The 17,427-nt window shown below is 39.1% G+C and overlaps 1 protein-coding gene across 1 annotated transcript in view; it reads left to right on the forward strand.

Annotated features, from left to right (window-relative positions):
• Window positions 1–17,427, forward strand: part of ZFPM2 (zinc finger protein, FOG family member 2) — a 312,269-nt gene that overhangs the window by 146,064 nt on the left and 148,778 nt on the right. Inside the window, exon 4 of the mRNA XM_074145230.1 lies at window positions 7,871–7,989. Within this exon, the coding sequence (XP_074001331.1) occupies window positions 7,871–7,989 (119 nt within the window). The remainder of the gene's footprint in view (window positions 1–7,870; window positions 7,990–17,427) is intronic.

Raw genomic sequence — 17,427 nt, forward strand, 5'->3', positions numbered from 1 at the left:
GTGTAAACTAAGTAACCATTAATGAAACTTTTTTCTCAGAGAAGTTTCATAGCCTGCCTGAAGATCTGGCTTCTTGGAGGTGGAGAATAGGTTTGACCAGATGTCAGGTGAAATCACATCACTAGGTGTGGTGTAGACATGTTTTAAGTGTTCAGTTTAACCAGAATTCAGTTGAGCAATGAGGTATTAGAATAAGTGTACTTTTTTTTAGTGGTTTAGCTTATGAATTAAGCACTGTAATGACATGCCTAGGCTAAAAAAGGATAATGGTGTTTACATTCTGTTTCATGCACTTCTGTCCTCATGTTTCAGGCTTGGAAATGTATATGTCTTTTCTCACTCTGGCAATATTTCTGCATCCCTCTTTTTCTTGAATATCTTCTGTTACCATTTTTCCAGGCTGTGTTTTGTATCCTCATTAGACCCAGCTTGGGTCTTCAAATGGTTCCTTTCCTAGACTCACTCCCTTTTGCCTTGCTTTTTAAACGTATTTACTGCACACACACCCCCACCCCCCTTCCTCCTTCTGTGGTCTTTTTTTCAGAAAATCTTTGCCTGGTCTTTCCCTATCCTCACTTTCAGAATATTCTTTCCTTCCCTTTATTGTCCGTTGTAGGACAGGGCTGCTGCAGATAAGGATAGCACCTGCACTCTCTGCCATTTGCAGTACTAGCAGCAGGTAGGAGAGATAAAGAAACTCTACTTCTGACTTTCGAGGCTCGAAAGAAAGGTAGGGAGTGGCAAGATTTTTGTTCCAGAAAACAGAGAAGCCTTTTCATTTGTCATCCTTACCAAGAGTGCACAGCTGCCCTGTAAGCAGCATTGGCAAGGTGGGGCAGCATTAGGCAGCTTGGTTAGGAATGAAGTAGCATGTGGCAGATTCTCCTGCGTTGTCTTTGCTATCTAGACCTGCTTCCAAGCCTAGGCAAAGGAGAGTGGTAGCTTTGAGCAGTAAGTACCTGTGGGTTATCCTTGTGTCTATTTCCCTCATGGCCATTGTGCTAAGAGGTCTGGTTGACCCTACTGCTTAAGAGCGATGGGACCTACTGCTTAAGATGGAGGATCAGGGTTAGGGGGAGGAGTTGCTGGGGAGTGACAGTGACTTCAGAGGAAGGAAGAAGGCTGCTCCATTCAGAAACCCTCTACCATCTCTGTGGCAGCAAAATAGCAACCCTCCCTCCAGGGTAGACTGCACAGAGCTGTTTCTCAGCTTTCTGTCCCAAGTCCGTTCCTCCTTCCATCCTTCTCATCATAACGGTGGCCTGGACATATTTTCTCATCTTTAGGGCAAAAAAATTAAATTTTGCCTTTGCGTCTGGACAACCTAAATAACCTCTCTTTTTGCCCAGACCCTTGTGAATGCAATTTTCATTGTGAAGCAAATTGTAAAATTTCTTTTGAAGATTGACTGTATTTCAGTCCATGACTGTTCAGACTCCAGTGTGAACTTGTCCCATGTGTGTGTGTGTTTTTCTAGTAAGATAGTTACAGTTCTTGTATCCCACAGCAGACTTGCAGTGCTGCAAAACGGATTGTACTCTGTCACCCTCCCCCCCCAAATCTTCTCACTGTGGATTCAGCACAGTGCAGAACGGGTACAGTGCTCTACTCCTTGTGGAGAGACGTGAGGATTAGGTAAAAAGATGTATGAAATCCTTGACAGACAAACATGGTAAGGTGAGATGGCCATTTTCTTAACATAGTTGTGTGAATTGCCTGTTACCCAATGTTCTTCCACACCAGCAGCGGCAACCATCCCGTCAGTGTGGCAGGGGATGCAGTATTCATTCATTCATCACAAAGTGCCATGGCTTAGCATATTTTGGGTTAGTGCTTCATACTCTCAGTGACATGTTTTAGAGTTTTGGGTTATTGAATGAGTCCTGTGGAACAGGAATGTTTCTGTTCTGCCACCTCCATTATGTTATCTTTTCCAGTTGCAATTACAAGCTAATTCAAAGCTCTTTGTGTTAGGCTAATAGCTTCTGATTCACTGCTCTCTGCCAGTCCCTCTTTGTGCACTTTTCATCCTGCCTACCCGTCCCCCTACCACTTACCTATGAAGAACATTTATTTTTTTCCCTGAGTAGAGGCTCATCATAGGCAAATCATTAATGGAACATCAACAGGTCCCATCTGTTAGAGTTGCATATGGGTAAGATCACAATTATCAAAAGTCTTTTTTTTCCCCCCCATTCTTATCCGCACAATAAATGTAGTTGTCAGCAGGATAAGTTCACACATCGGATAAGGTCACAATTTCATTTAGTGACAACTTCCAACAGCGTGAACTTACAAGGTTCGATTTATTAAAGAGTCAGAAAGGATAAGATCACTGCATGGCCAGCCTGATTTATCAGGGTTTGACTGGAGTACTTGAATAGAGAATGTCGTATTTCAAGTTTATGTTCAAAACTGTAGTTTAGTGTGTGTTATGTCTCAGAGACTTGAAAATTGAGGGAGGAGAATTTAGAGGAGGTGTCTCAATAAGGCAGTTTATGTCTGCCAAGCAAGTGTATGAGCATTTAATATTGGAGCTACCTAGTTAAGAATCACAGAAGTGGAAATGGGATAGGTCTTTGCTGTCGGTGAACTGCTATGTGCAAATGTCCACATATTAGTTCATTATAATGGAGGTAATCACCAGTCAAATACTAATTGCAGATTCTTCCTGTGCATGCAGGTCAGCGGGCAGATCTTGGGGCCTGGGCTGGGCAATGCTTAAGAACTTCTGAGAGTGGTTTTAACTTGTTCACTCTGACTTTAGAGCAGTCCTTGTCTGAGACTGCAATGTATACAGTTTCTCTGCCATGCAGAAATATTCATTGGAGAGCCAGGCGGCTGTGCACTGGAAATATGCAAAGAAGGAGCCATTTGCTAGTGGAAATTGGTAGAACGCCATGATGTCAAATAACCAATCTCTAATTATAGCAGAGGAAGAACTTACTCATTCTTTTTAACTAACTCTACTTAGAATGCCATTCCTGATAAAAAAAAAACCAACCAAACAAAACAAAACAAAAAAAAAAAACCAACCAAACAAAAAAAAAACCCAACCCTATTGCTGAAGCTATCAGTGACTTGCTTAGAAATGTTAAACATTTATGAATCTGGATACACTTATTTCTGAATGAAGTTGTTCACTTTTTCTTCCCTGAAGTGCTGTTAATCATTCACCTTCAGCTGTACGCTCCTTTAATTCTTATTCCAGAATGTGGGTAGGTGGATGAAAACCAGTATTATTTTGCTCAGAAATACTATGTATAGTTGAATTCTTCTGGCATTTGAACTGTGGTTGAATTATATTAAGGGCCAAAGCTGTTGTTGTGTTCCTGTGTGCTGTGTATGTTTTGTGGAGTTTTTTTAAGTTATTCTGATTTTGCTGTAAAAGAAGACAAAGCTAAACTGACCTTTCTACCTTCTGTTTTATGCATGCCCTCTGTAGTACTCTTGAAACAATATGTATGTGTAAGAAAAGAACCTTAAATTGAGTCCTTTCATTCTGGTTTTGTATCCACCAAGGTGGCCTAATATCTTAAAAGCCATGGGATGTTTTGTAGCTGTACTAGTGAGTCATGACTTGGGGCTTCTTTACAGTGCAGCTATCATAAGTCTTTGAGTAATCACAGACTTTAAAAGTATGCTACATCAACAAGATAAGAGAAACAGCCCACAGCACTAACAGCATTATCTTTTACCAAAATTGATTAGCCCATACTATGTGTCTCAAATATTTTGTATAAACTTACTCACCAAGCTGGAAATAAGTGTGTTCCTGAAGAACAAGCTGAAAAAAAATACTTGCTCTTTAGCAAGGAAAAGGGAAATACGCATTACTAAATTAAATGTCTCTTAAATATTTTTTTTTACCTAACTCGCAAAAACTAAAAGCAGGACATCACTTTCTCTTTACTTGCATTTCTTAGTGCCGCTTCTGTTATGCTTCTTACTGTCCTTTTCAATCGGAGGGTTGACAAGTCTAGGATGAAAGCAGCAAAATACAACTGCTTCTTGACTTTGCCATAGGAATGACGAATCCCAGGGGTGTGTATGATTTCTGTATACTAGCATTTGCTGTTATGTGAAGGAACATTATGTTCAGTGTTCAGTACTGAGGTGGTCTGTTGCAATTGCTGATCACTAAAAACTCCTAACAGTGTTTGGCATGGAATTTTCTGCTTCCTTTGGGCTGGAGTGCAGATTAAAGGAAGCTGCTGCGGCTTTTCATCCTTTCTTTCCTTTTCTCCCCGCTCATTGGGATCCCCATGGACAGGCACCTCTGAAGAGTCAGTACCAGCTGAGTCTTTACACTTCTTACTGCAAATGGTGATATGGCAATAAAATCTGCACTCCTCTTCCTTTTCCTGATGTAATCTGTGAAGATGCTGAGCAGTTGTGCAGGGAGCTGCAGAGAGCTGACTTACATCAGAACTTCTTCTGAGGCTGAAGGGGGAAAGTGTGTCTTGCTGGCACAATTAAGAGTCACAGGGTGAGGTTCTTTTTTTCCAGCAAACTCCCTTGAGGTCACAAGTTGCTCGGGGCCACAGGTATGGCACCACTTAAACCAGCCTCCCCATGGGAAGCTGGCAGTGAGCAGGGGACATCCCCCGTTCTCATCAGCTGGTGACCGGCCCCGTCTGTTGCTGCGGTTTCGATACCATTCACCAGATAGGAAATTTCAGAGGAGCAAAATGTAAATGAATGCAGGAAAGTTGCAGGCTCCTTACTCTGGGGTCAGGGGAATTCAGGAGAGGATTTTTAATAGTGACATTTGTAATCTTTCTTCTACAAACCCTCATACGAGCCCCTGGCCTTCTCGCTCAGGGCAGACAAAGGAACGTATGCAGGGATTTTACGAAAGATGCAGGCTCTGGTAGGAAAAAAAAAAATCTTCACAGATGCTTGTGGATCCTGATGTGCAGTGGTTTTTTAACTTACAGCTCTCTTAGTGTTATTTTTTTTCCCCTAATGAAGATTTTCAGAGCAAAAAAATAATCTTTGCCAAGGATCGAATTGTAACGTGCTGCACCTTGTCCAAGCATAGCCAAAATGCCTGTGTTTGCCAAAACATACGAGCAGCTTCCCAACCTAATGTTCACCCATAGAGTTAAAATGGCTGCTGGTCATGGTGACCAGAGATAAATGTGGCTTTTTTGGAGAACTATGATGAAGGGAAACAGGAAGCTTATGGAGCAAAATGTTTTGTAGCCCTGTATGCAGTCTGCGACTCTGTCACGGTGTTCTGGGGGGGGAGAAATACAGCAGCTTCAGTGCAATTCAGTGTGATATTACTTCATGTGTAGTACATTTCAAAATATTCATACATATTGAAATGTATTGCCCAAACTACAACTTGGGACAGTAACAAAAGAGAATAAAAGAGAAAAAAAAATCCATATTAATTTATTTAATTATCAGCTGGAGGAAAAAAATACAGTTTCAGAAAATAATTGCTTGGTTTTATGTTTGGTTCAAACCAGAACTACTTACTAGGTATAAGATCCATGTTATTAATTTTATTTAATATAAAGTGTAATGATGTGTACCTTAAAAGTTAGGTAGGTTTTCAGATATCACTGGATGATCTGCCCTAAGTTTGTCGTTCTTAATCCATTAAAAGACAGGCCTGCTTGTAAATCCACAGGTACAGATAAGGAGTCACTGTTTGACTGTGTCTGAACCCTTTTCAAATGAAAAATGTCAGTGGCAGAAAGGGAGGCTGAATTATTTTTTAAAAGGGTTTTCAAAGATTCTCATGATTCCTCTGGTATCAGTTAAATGTGACATGTCCATAGACATGGCTGTTTTTTAGTGTGTAAAAGCAAGCAAATGCTACAGTTTTCATCTCTATGTAGAAAGAAGACGCCGCAGTGTGCCTAAGTGATCAACATGTTACCTTGCAATACCAGAAAGATATCTCTTCCATAATTAACATATAAAGAGATTTTTTTTAAAGTTAATACAATTTGTAACAATGTAACTGTGAGAGGGAGAAAAGCTCCCCCCCACATCCCCCCCGTTTGGATGCATATATATCACGTGTAAATTAGATATAATTAATCCATAAGCCTTCTTGCTCACATACTGCCTTTTACAATGTCATAGCACTGTCACAATGGGGACTCACCCGCATACATAGAAGCTTTTGTAAACTGATACAGCTCTATTTCCTAGATTTGTTCCAGTTTGCAGGAAGGATCTGATGCACAATTTTACGTAGAGTAGTTTTGTAATCTGCAACACTCAGAGGTGAAATTTAGATTTCTGTGCTTGAAAATGGAAGCGGGAGCCAAGTCTTCTTTTTGGAGAACAGTCGAGATTAACCCCTGCCGACGAGGAAAAACTTTGCAGCCTGGCTGTAGCACAAATCCAGGCATCCATGGGAATGGTTAGCTCAGGGAAGTCTGTGGAGACTGCCTGTACGCCAGGAGGAGTTACTCACTTCCTGCAGCCCAAGGTTCATTTCACAACAACTGCCAGTTCTAAATCTGGGACAAGTTGACTCCTTGCACAGTTGGATTTTCCCCTGTTTGTGGAAAAGCACCGACCTGATTTGGGGTAGAAGGGACGTGCTGATGCAAAAGGCAGGAATTACTGTTGCATTGGGTTGGTATGGAAAGGGAAGAAGGGGCTTTAGTAGGTAGGGAAAACAGGGCGGGAGAAATCATGGCTACAGCGGGGTTGAGGTGAGCTCTGCTGTTTGTGAGAACAACAGAATTTCTGGCTACCTTCGGGAAGGCCAAAGCTTGGAAGTGCAATAGTATGTAAAAATTCAGTTAAATGTCTAACAAGAAAAGCACAGATCAACCCCTCCTCCTTGTTCCATTTTATCCCTCTTAAAGTTTGAAAACAGAATGTATTTCAATTGTTTTAGAAAAGAATGATAGAAATTGTGTATATAAACATAACTTGGTACATTTTAAACGGAAACATTATTTCATAGAAAAATAGGCTTATTGAAGAGACTGCTTTCAAAGAAGGATTATCCAAACCATTTTTTTAATCCTGAAATGAAGTGAAAAAAATGTTGAGAAGAAAGGTGGTGACTGAATTTTATTTTTCCTTCCACAGTAATGATCAATTGTGCATTATTCTTTCTCTTTTCAGAGAAAAACACAGAAAAGGTATAGTGAGCTGATGTAAGAATTTCACTTTTAAGTGTTAATTTTGAAGTCCTTACTTTCAAAAATAAAATTTGCTTTAAAAAAAAAAAGACAAATTGGTACACACTAAAAAGAAAAAATCACTATACCACCTCCCCATTGCTTTTAGATATTTTGTGTTAAAACCTCAAGCTAACAATTTAAATAATTTTGGGTTTAATTCTGAAATGTTACTGCCTATAAAACCTCACTTGGTTCAAAATCCTTTTTTCAGTTGTTTTTAGTAGTTTCTTCAGAATTAGTACCATTATTGTGGGTTTATATCTCTATATGGTATGCCTCTAAAATTTTTAGTAGCTGAGTGCTTCGGAATGTGGACTTGTGACAGCAAAATGCATCAAGGAGGTTAATGCAGCAGGTGTGGATGCTATTGCACTTTGTCCTTTGAACTATCATCTCCCTCCTCCTCACCATTTCTTCAGAACTTTTATGAAACCGCTATTCTGAATAAAAATGCCTTCAAACTCGAATGCCTGTGAAAGGAAAGGGACTTTCTAAACCAAATTTGAATATAATTATAAGGGAAAAAGGTTTGTTTTTCTTTTGCAGGATGACAAGATCAGTTGTTTTTCAGACAAGCAAAATTAATTCTCATTATATGGGTCCTCAGAACATTGTGCATATAAATCCGGCACAAAGGCAGAGGTGGTTGTTGTCAAGGCACAAGTGAAAGTACTCTCAACACTGCTTGTTTCCTTTGTTTGCAGGAGAGTTGGAGGTGGTCCAGAAAGACGGGGAGCGCAAGATTCAGAGCCGGCAGCAGCTTCCGGTTGGAACAACATGGGGGCCTTTCGCTGGGAAGATGGATCTGAATAATAACACCTTGGTATGTAGATGCTCCGAGACGCTTCGCTTCGTTATATTATGTGTCATTCTTTAGGGAATTGCCTGAATTACTACTCAGCCAGAGCACTGAAAACAGGCATTGTTAGCTTTCGCGGACAGTGGTATTTGGCTCTTTTCCAATTAGTTCATCTATGGCAACCGTCCACGTAAAGTTATTTGGAGCACAGGTTAATAGTATTAAACTTGTTATTTTACAGAAGAAGGAACATGTCACTTCCTTGTTTGCTGAACCAAGCTGTTGCATTTCAGTAGTAAAAGCTGATTTTTTAGTGGCTTTTTAAATTTTGCATAGCATTAGTTGCTGAACACTTAATTTATATTAATGGATAGTGTAGAAAATAAACAGCTCCATTATTTTAGGATAAAATTCATTAAATTTGCCTTAATGTTACTGAACATACCAAGATCTTCCATCAGATTAAAATTATTTCGAAAGATATCAAAAGGCACCTGTCATAATATATTCTCAATTAGCCTTGTTTTTTATTCTAACTGCAGAAAGTATGTGGACCATATTACTTTAAAATAATGCTTTGCTGGTCTCAGTTCAGTGCACTGAAAATCATGTCATTCCCAGGTCTTCATTTCATTTTTGTTTGTATTGAAGTCTGAGCTTCAGTATTATTTCATAGAATCATTTAAGTTGGAAAAGACCTTTAAGATCATCAAGTCCAGCCATTAACCTAATACTGCCAAGCCCATGACTAAGCCCTGTCTACACACGTGCCACAACTACACATCTTTTAAATACCTCCAGGGATGGTGACTCAGCCGCTGCCCTGGGCAGCCCCTTCCGGTGTTTGATAACCCTTTTAATGAAGAAATTTTTCCTAGTATCCAATTTAAACCTCCCGTGGTGCAACTTGAGGCTGTGCCTCTCATCCTAATAAATCACCCTCTGAAGGAATACAGGTCTCCCTGCAGACTGGAGGGAGGAGGAGGGGCTAGAATATTTAACACAGGTACTCAGAGTAACCTGCTAAGGCAGACACCTACATTTTTAAACTCTGACACCTGTACTTGGCATCTACAGGGCTTCAGTCCTTGAAAGGAAACATCCACTGGTAATGCTTGGACCACACTATAAATGCTGAAATGCATTTTCCAATATGCACGTTCCAAAATTGTCTAACCCCTTCTTCTAGAGATATTTGTTGCTTTTTTTCAATACAGGGTCACCTTTCCAGATATTCTCAGAGAATTAATCTGAACTATATACAATATCCCTATTGCCCTGTCCACTTGTACCACTTCCTCAGGTATATAAGACTTGAAGATAATGTTTGAGTGTGGGAGACGATGTTGATTGACCCTTCAACTACGGATGTTACCATTATCAGATATTCTTAGGATGGATTTGCAACATGTCAGTAGTTAATCATACTGTTTCATTTTTGTTTTCTGAAGAAGACGTAGAGCAGGAGCTTGCTTCTCTTTTGGTAGCGCAGGTATATATTAAGGTCTGTTACTACTTTTCAAATTTGGGCAAATACAACTTATGCCTTAACAAGAACATTTAGATAAGATATTTTGGTTTTGATGAACTTATAATTAAGCAGTGAGTGCAGTTTGGTGATTATAATGGGATGGAACAACTTTCTCAACCCAGTTCAGAAAGATGTGGGATGAAAGTCTTCATGGCTTTTTTCTCACTAAACTGGAAAGATACTCATTTGTTTCTTGTCAAATTAAAAAACATAAAGTCTATTTTTGCTAACACTTGAAAGATTTTGCTTTTGTTTTGCCTACTAATATAAATACATTTGGAAATCTGAAAAAGTTCCTGTAAACAGAATTGTAGTCCCCAGCAATATTGTTTTGTCCCCTGAGGAACTCCATCCTTTGAGATAGTCAAAACTGAACTGGCTATGATCTTGAGCAATCTGGGTTAACTTCGAAGTTGGATCTGACTTTGAAGTTTGCCCTGCTTTGAGCAGGAGTTTGGACTGGATGACCTCCAGAGGTCCCTTCCAACCCAAATTATTCTGTGATTCTAAGTATTCTTTATTTTTGCCGAATATCGGATGTTTCCTGTAATCCTACATTTGTTACTTTAAAATGCTGTGTGAGGAAATGTAAACCTTTTGATAGAACTTTAATTTACTGTTTAAGCAACACAAACCCAGTGCCAGCTTCTACGTATTTTCTTTTATCTTTTTTTTTTTTTCCTTGAAACGATTCTGGTTCATTTATGATTTTTCTGTTTGCTTGACACATTTTATTACTTTTCTCACTAGTGTACATGCTCTCTGTTGTTCATAAGGGAAGTTGTGTTTGTTTACTTAAGGTATTTATATCTGTTTTGGAAAGCTCATTTGGGTAAAGCCTCACCTCCCTAGAATTCAATCAAGCTTTCACATCAGCAGCTGACAGCAGGTTTAGTTCATTTCTGAATTAACTGTTGCACTGTTATAGACATCAAATGATTTTTGGAAAAAAGCTTTAACATGAATTTTTGGTATAGAGAGGAAAGGAAGGAAAAATTCAGGGAACCACAGGTGAGTAAGTATCACAATTTTTGCAGCTGGTCTCTTTATTGGAAGATATGTTTGTGGCTGACTACAAGTATCTTACCCGACTTTACTGTTTAGTCTCAGCAGTGTGACACTGCCCCACAGGATTCATTACCTGTAACTATACCAGTTACAGCTTACTTGCTAACCTTGTACTCTGCACTGTATACAGCCTGTACATGTAAGAACCTGTTATCCCGTGCTTCTTATTTAAAGCAATGCTGTGTTGCTGAATACACTCTCACCGCTGTTGGCTCAGGAGACGGAGCAAGCTAATTAATTCAGCACGATAATTAATTGAGTCACCGTGCCAGATGTCAAATACTTTTTAGATCTTTCAAGTTTCTGTCTTGAAGTATATTAAGAATATACATCTCAGAGTAGTGGAGGTTGGGTACCTTGAACAAAAATGATTTAAGTGCTGTTCATAAGCACAATAGGAATAGCAGCTGTTGACTTCATCAGCAGTGCCGTGGCACTATCAGGAGGTATGGTATCGGGACTGCAGGATACTCAAACTTAATGGTAGACTTGAAATAGCTCAGTGACTTATAAAGTTCTTAATTTTTGTCATCAAGGAGTTAGCCAATACTCATGAATTACAATGTGATCCAAACCCCTTATGAAATTGTATACCCCATTGCATTACTGTGGCTGTTGATGAAACAATCTGCATGCAGCCACCAGAATTCTTAAGAATGTTGGTTTTAAGAACAAAGAGTAAGTTTTGGACCTTAAAACTTGTCTAGGCATTTAATTCCCATTTCAATCTGAACTTAAGGACTCCTTATATCATTATTAAATATTTATAGATATCTATTTAGATACTTCTATTATATTTAGAGTGATAGATCTCCTACTTAGATACTTTTAATGATCTGTTCCTGTAATTTTGCCAAACTGCCAAAATTATCCTGCTCTCAGCTGCATGCATAGTTTGTATCTGCCTGCACAGTTGGGCACAGAGGTTATTGCTTTCCATTTCCTTCCCCTTCTCCCACTTTCCATCAGCTGTATAGTAGTTGATAGTCCCAAGAAAATGAAATGCACAGGAGTACCTTTTCAAGCCTAGAAAGGTATTTGTAAGATAAGAACTCATTCTCTTGTTTTACAGTGAAAAGAGATCACTGACATGTTTCTAGATTTTGTTTGAGATTTAGCATAATCTTGCTGTTTTGACAAGCAGACACATGAAGAGTTTTGTACAGTACTGCTTTCTGTCTCCAGTTGGTGAGAACAGGGAAGGCAATGTGATTTAATCACTAGTTTCACCAGGAAGGCTCCAACATCGTGCCTTGCTGCATCACCGAAAATTCAGTAGTTCCTGGGTACCTACAAGTAGACAGGAATATATTTCTAAGCATAAAACTCCTACCTTGTGATTTCTGTCTTTAACAAGAAAGTGGATTTGCGCAAATGTCAAGTCTAATGTTAACAGGCAGGTGAGAAGAGCAGAAGACCCCCCCTAGACTGGTCATACAAACCACGGAAGGAGTAGCTGCTGTGCCGAAGCAGCTCTACGTTCAAGGCACTAGCAGCCTATTTAAGAAAAAGCAGTTTGGTTGCTTTTTCCCAGCTGTACGTATTCTCCCTCTTTGAGGGGACAACTTGGTGGGAATGAGGCCCATGGAAACAATAGTGGCGCAGAACCACGTAGCCGTCGCACCATCGTTCCGGTAGTCACGTGGAGGCATTCTGAAAGGCCTTTTCCCTTGGCTGCTGCCATCGAGTTTTTGGTGTTAATCTGTGCCCATGGCAGGGTTTTGTGAAACAAAACAATGAGCAGCTGGATCCTGCCCCCTGTTCTCCTCGTCTTGTCACAGGGAGGAGCACGTGGGGCAGGCCTGTATCAGCCTGATAAGGAAAAGAGGATTCAACGTGGCTGTGAAGGGAATCTGCAGGAGGAAAGTGTGCAGGGCTGGGCCAGACGAGCAGTGGGATACAAGCAGGGACCCTTTAATGGGATCTGGGAGGTTCAGCGCCAAAGCGACACTTCTTCTGGAAGATGATGAAACCATCTGACTGGGTAGCGTGAAGGGGCTGAGGAGCCAAGGTTCAAAAGGCAGTTAAGTTACTCACTAATCTGTGGCTGGTCACTTGGGGTCAAAAACCTTGTATCTATAGCAGCCAGCAACTTCTAATCTTCAGAGCTGCAGTGCGAGGCTTTGCTGGGCACTTTGGTTGGAGGTGCCGTACAGCCACCGAGACAGCTGGTAGTCAGGCTGTAGTCAGGCTGTAGTCTCTGGTTCTCTTGTTCAAACACGGAAAGGGATAAGGCAGTTTCTATCTTTAGATATTGCCGTGATTTGGAGATTTTGGTTCTTATTAGCACAGAGCCATTTTAATGTTCATATTTAATTACCAAAAATAGTGTATTGAGTAATGAACCTTGATTCTAATCTTTGTTATACTGGGCTTGTACCTTTAAGTACCTGAAGTGACCACAAAACCACTTTTTTCTCATTTTTACTGCTGTTAATGTCAGGCTTTTCATGTTTAAAACTTGGTTAAAACCAGTTTCTTCTGTCCCAAACACAAGCAGACGTTAATGTAACAGTGCTTCTGGACAGCACATTGTGTCACCCCTACGGTGATGTGCTGGTGCGCTGTGCAAGTGTCAGGGTTGGCCACTTCATAAAACCCAAAACATTAACAAAAATGGCAATGTGCTGAAATGATGTGGACATCCACATGGCCATCCACAATGGTCTTTGAGAACACATCACCTCACATTGCCTCACCTTTTATAAAGCAGTCTCCCATTTATATAAACATGGAGTTGAGGAGAATCCAATGACAGAACTTTTTTTTAAACTTTTGTGCATAATTGTAGTTTAGATGCTTCTTTTCTTCCCCCGCCCCAAAAAAAGAAATTGTTATTTCTGCTCCCTTATTTACATTTACATAACAGAGTTAATTTAAAACATGTTACTAATATGATAGCAAGATGTGGTAATGATCTGAATAAACACCCTGTTTTGAAAAAAGCCAAAAGTGTTTTTTTTCCAGCTTATGAAAGTAGTTTCCAGAATGTGAATAAGTGATGAAGCAACATGATCCATGGAAAAAAAAAAAAAAGCACATTGATGGTGCACCTCTGTCTAAATGCTGTTAGTACACTGATATTAGTACTGCATGCCATTACTGTAGCCTTAATTTTATGATATTAAATGTTTAAGGGACATACAAATATGGTTTGTTTTAAAATAATCAAACTAAAACACAAATGTTCACAGGAAGACAGAATTGAAATTACATTCTTCCTTTTTATTTCTGCATTGATTTCCCAAATGTAGTATTATGTCAATAGCAGTTTTTCACATAGTATCTCTTTTGGTTTTTAACCTCTTTCCCTTGGCTGCAGCCCTTTTTTAAGACTACACGTACCCATGGTTCATTTTGACACCTGTTTATCACAACAGCAGAACTTTAACAGTTGTTCAACACTTCTACTAAAGGTTTTTTAAAATAATTCAGTTGCTTGGTGCGTGCTATAAGCATCTCCATTAAGCAGACTTTATCCTAATACTGTTGTAATTAAGTAGTAGACATTACCAATCATTCTCATTAAACTAACTCAGTTCCCTGGGAGAAAACTCAATAAACTGTCTGTCCTATTTCAGCAAGCTTCATTTCAGTAGGGGGGTCCTTCTCTAAATGGGAATGTACCCTGGGGCACATTGCCAGGGAGTTGCTGAGAGCAGAGAGAGGGGATAGCCCAGGGGGGAGAGGCAAGGTCAGGAGCCAGGGACAGAAAAAGGGCAAGAAAATTTGGTTCAGGGACTCCCCGGCAGCAGAAGCAGCAGGAGACACCATCTGCAAGTGCCAGGCTCTTCCATTTTAGGATGTGGGGAAAAGCAGGGAGAAGACAATGTGTACTGGAGCACACATTGCATGTTAAGCTGTTTAGAGAGAATCATTGCAATAAACTGTGCGGTAGCAACATATTCTTGTGCTGCTAGACTATGGTCATCTAGTCTAATCTTCTCTGTGTCATAGGCTTTAAGACTGAAATGGTTATTTTGCTATTGTAGATTTTGGTAAATTTATAACACAACTTTTAGAATGGGATGCAGTCTTACTTAAAAACTTTAAGTAAGAGAAATAATTGATTTAGCTCCTTTTAAGGTAATTCATGTATCTCAGTACACTGAAATATGTAACAGGCACGAGTTCAACACCCATGTTTGAGATGAGGAATTTAAGATTAATGTCATCTGAGGAAATTTTTAAAATTCAGGCTTTTTATAATGATATTTATTCTTATTTGTGAAACATATGTATTATTATAGACTAAACATATAAAATGTCAGATTTAAATATTCAGCAGTTTTTGAAATAACTTTCTTCTCACTAAATCTTAAAGAACACACATTTTTTTAACTCTGAAATAAAATTCAGTTTCTAAAATATTGACACAATTTTTTCAGTAGTTTCACATCCATAGAACAAGCATGGGAAATTGTATCTCCATCACTGTAGTGGAACATAAAGCTATGAAGTGTCTTGTGTCTACGAAGAAGTTTCCATTTTTGAGCCAAGAATTACAGTGGGCACTGAACTGAAAGACCTGGAGGCTCGTGTTCTCTCTGACCGCTAGAAAATAAGCTGTCCTCAATACTCCTGGATTTCTTTGGGGCAAGTAGACATAAAGCTATGCCTGCCCAAGGGTAGTTAGCCATAGTTCTTCACTGATAGTGGAGAAAAGCACTGTGATGCCATTGCTTGTGGGACTGAGGTAGAACCTATATTGCACTCAGTACATTGTCCAGATGCGCTGTCTGGGCATACAGGTGACATATGATTATGAAAACATCAACAGATGCTTTCCATAAGACTTGTGGAGACAATAATGGGCAGTTGTTTGGGATAAAGTGTGCTGTAGAGAAAATTTTGGTGTGAAAATTCACATTTTGGTGGTGTCAAAATTTGTTTGTGCTAATAAAAGTGCAGACCAAGATACCATATCATAGTAACAATAATAAGATTTGAAATTATTGTCCATCTTAATTTAAATTAAAAAATTACTTCAAGTAAGGGAATGCATCTGTGGTTTCAGTGAGGACAATGGCTGCTTGCTGCTCACTTCTGTACAGTGTGATGGAATGATTGGAATTCCAAACATCAGTTCCCCTTCTGTCCGAATATGATTGAGAGAAGTAGCCTGTAAATTTGTAAGAATGGCAGAAATAAAAGGCATTTCTAGTTGTTTCATTACCAGCCAAATTAACTGCATTTTGTGAAAGTGTGGTTTTGAATATTTAAAATAGAAAAAGCCCCTAAATATTTATAGTAAGTATAGTTAGTATAGTATATGTGAATGCATAAATATATATGTATACATAACTATATAAAAATTGTAAATATATATATTTATATTTATATATGTATATATATACAATATAAGTGTTTGTGAGTATATAAAAATAGCATATTCTAGTCTGAAGAAAGTACAAACTGTTATTTGGTCCTAAAAATCAGAGTTTTATTTGAAATACTAATATTTGCTGAACTTTCTTCTTCATTCAGCTATAGCTCCTTTTCTACTGAAGTTGTAATATCACATAGCTGGTAGCAAAATTTGTCCTTTTCCAGATGCAGCAGATCTACTTTGCACCACTGAAATATGGGCAATACAGAGCTTGGCCTGAGATCTCAAGTGCTGAGTGGGGTTTGTAAATGTCCTGAGCCTCATTTATCAAGCCCAGAGAACAAGTTCATCAATCTAATCTCATGGTGGCTCCTCAGGCTCCAGGAGAGCTGAAAAGAGGACCAGCTCCAGCCATTACGGCTCTGCGGCGAAGAGCGCAGGAGGCACCATCACTTGCCATCCTTGCCCTTCCTGCCAGCCCCAGACCACCTGCAGTGGGGGAAAGGCTGCAGCAAGGGATGCACACCTACTGCTCTGTCTGATGTTGTGTCTTATTTACAGGGGTTTATGTGTGTTCTGATGTTCCACACATGATAAATTATATGCATAGCCTCATCAGCTTTGGTATTGTTTCATATTCATGTCCCCTCTTAAATAACTTAGTGTTAATAAACTTTTGCCCCCTTTCTTGTCACTAATGCATTTTATCATTTATTCCATAGATGAGAGAGGAAGAGAAAATATTTCAATGTATTCAAAAAATGTTTCACAAATTATGAAACAGTAAATATAGTTAAAATAATGTATTTTTTTATTTGAGCTCTCAACATATTTAGGGAATAACTGAGTTTTACAGAGGCAAAATACTGTCCTTTCTGTACTCTAAGGGAAGGGTAGGAGTCTGAATGCTACTGATGCATTTAGAATAAACTACATCGCTTTTGAGATATCATCATAGTTTATGTAGATTATTCTCACTCTGAGAAAATGTCTTAGAATTTAAAATTCTCCCTGTCAGAGATTAGTATTTTATATCTTAGTTTTGACATTTGATTTGATATCTGAAAAGGATAGAAGAGATTTTTTTTTTTAATAAAAGCATCATATATGTTAGCAATTATTATTATTTATGCATTTATAAATGTGTCACATTTCCCCAAATAGTTTTTATTCTTTGAAGCTTTTTTTTCCACATGAGAGTCTCTGATCTGGGGGATGAGTGACCATGTTTTTTTAAAAGACGAAACTGGAACTCCTGCCATGTGTCAGGACATTAAAGACAAGTTTAGGGGAGCTGAGGGAGGTGTGCCTCGGTGCTGGGGAGGTGAGGAAGGATCCTTCCCTCTCTCCCCCTCCTGCAAGCTGTTGTACTCACTTTTGGAAGAAAACTGGGACAAATTAGCATAAAGGGAAGGGAGCAATAAAGCAGAAAACAATAGTAAGTCCAACATATATTCGTTTCTTCTTTTCTGCTTGTGTTGAAGCAGGCCTGCTTCTACTATTGCTGATTTTTAGCTCCACTATAGACCTCATA

The sequence above is a fragment of the Numenius arquata genome, chromosome 3 (genome assembly GCF_964106895.1).
Source record: "Numenius arquata chromosome 3, bNumArq3.hap1.1, whole genome shotgun sequence".
Taxonomy (NCBI): Eukaryota; Metazoa; Chordata; class Aves; order Charadriiformes; family Scolopacidae; genus Numenius; species Numenius arquata.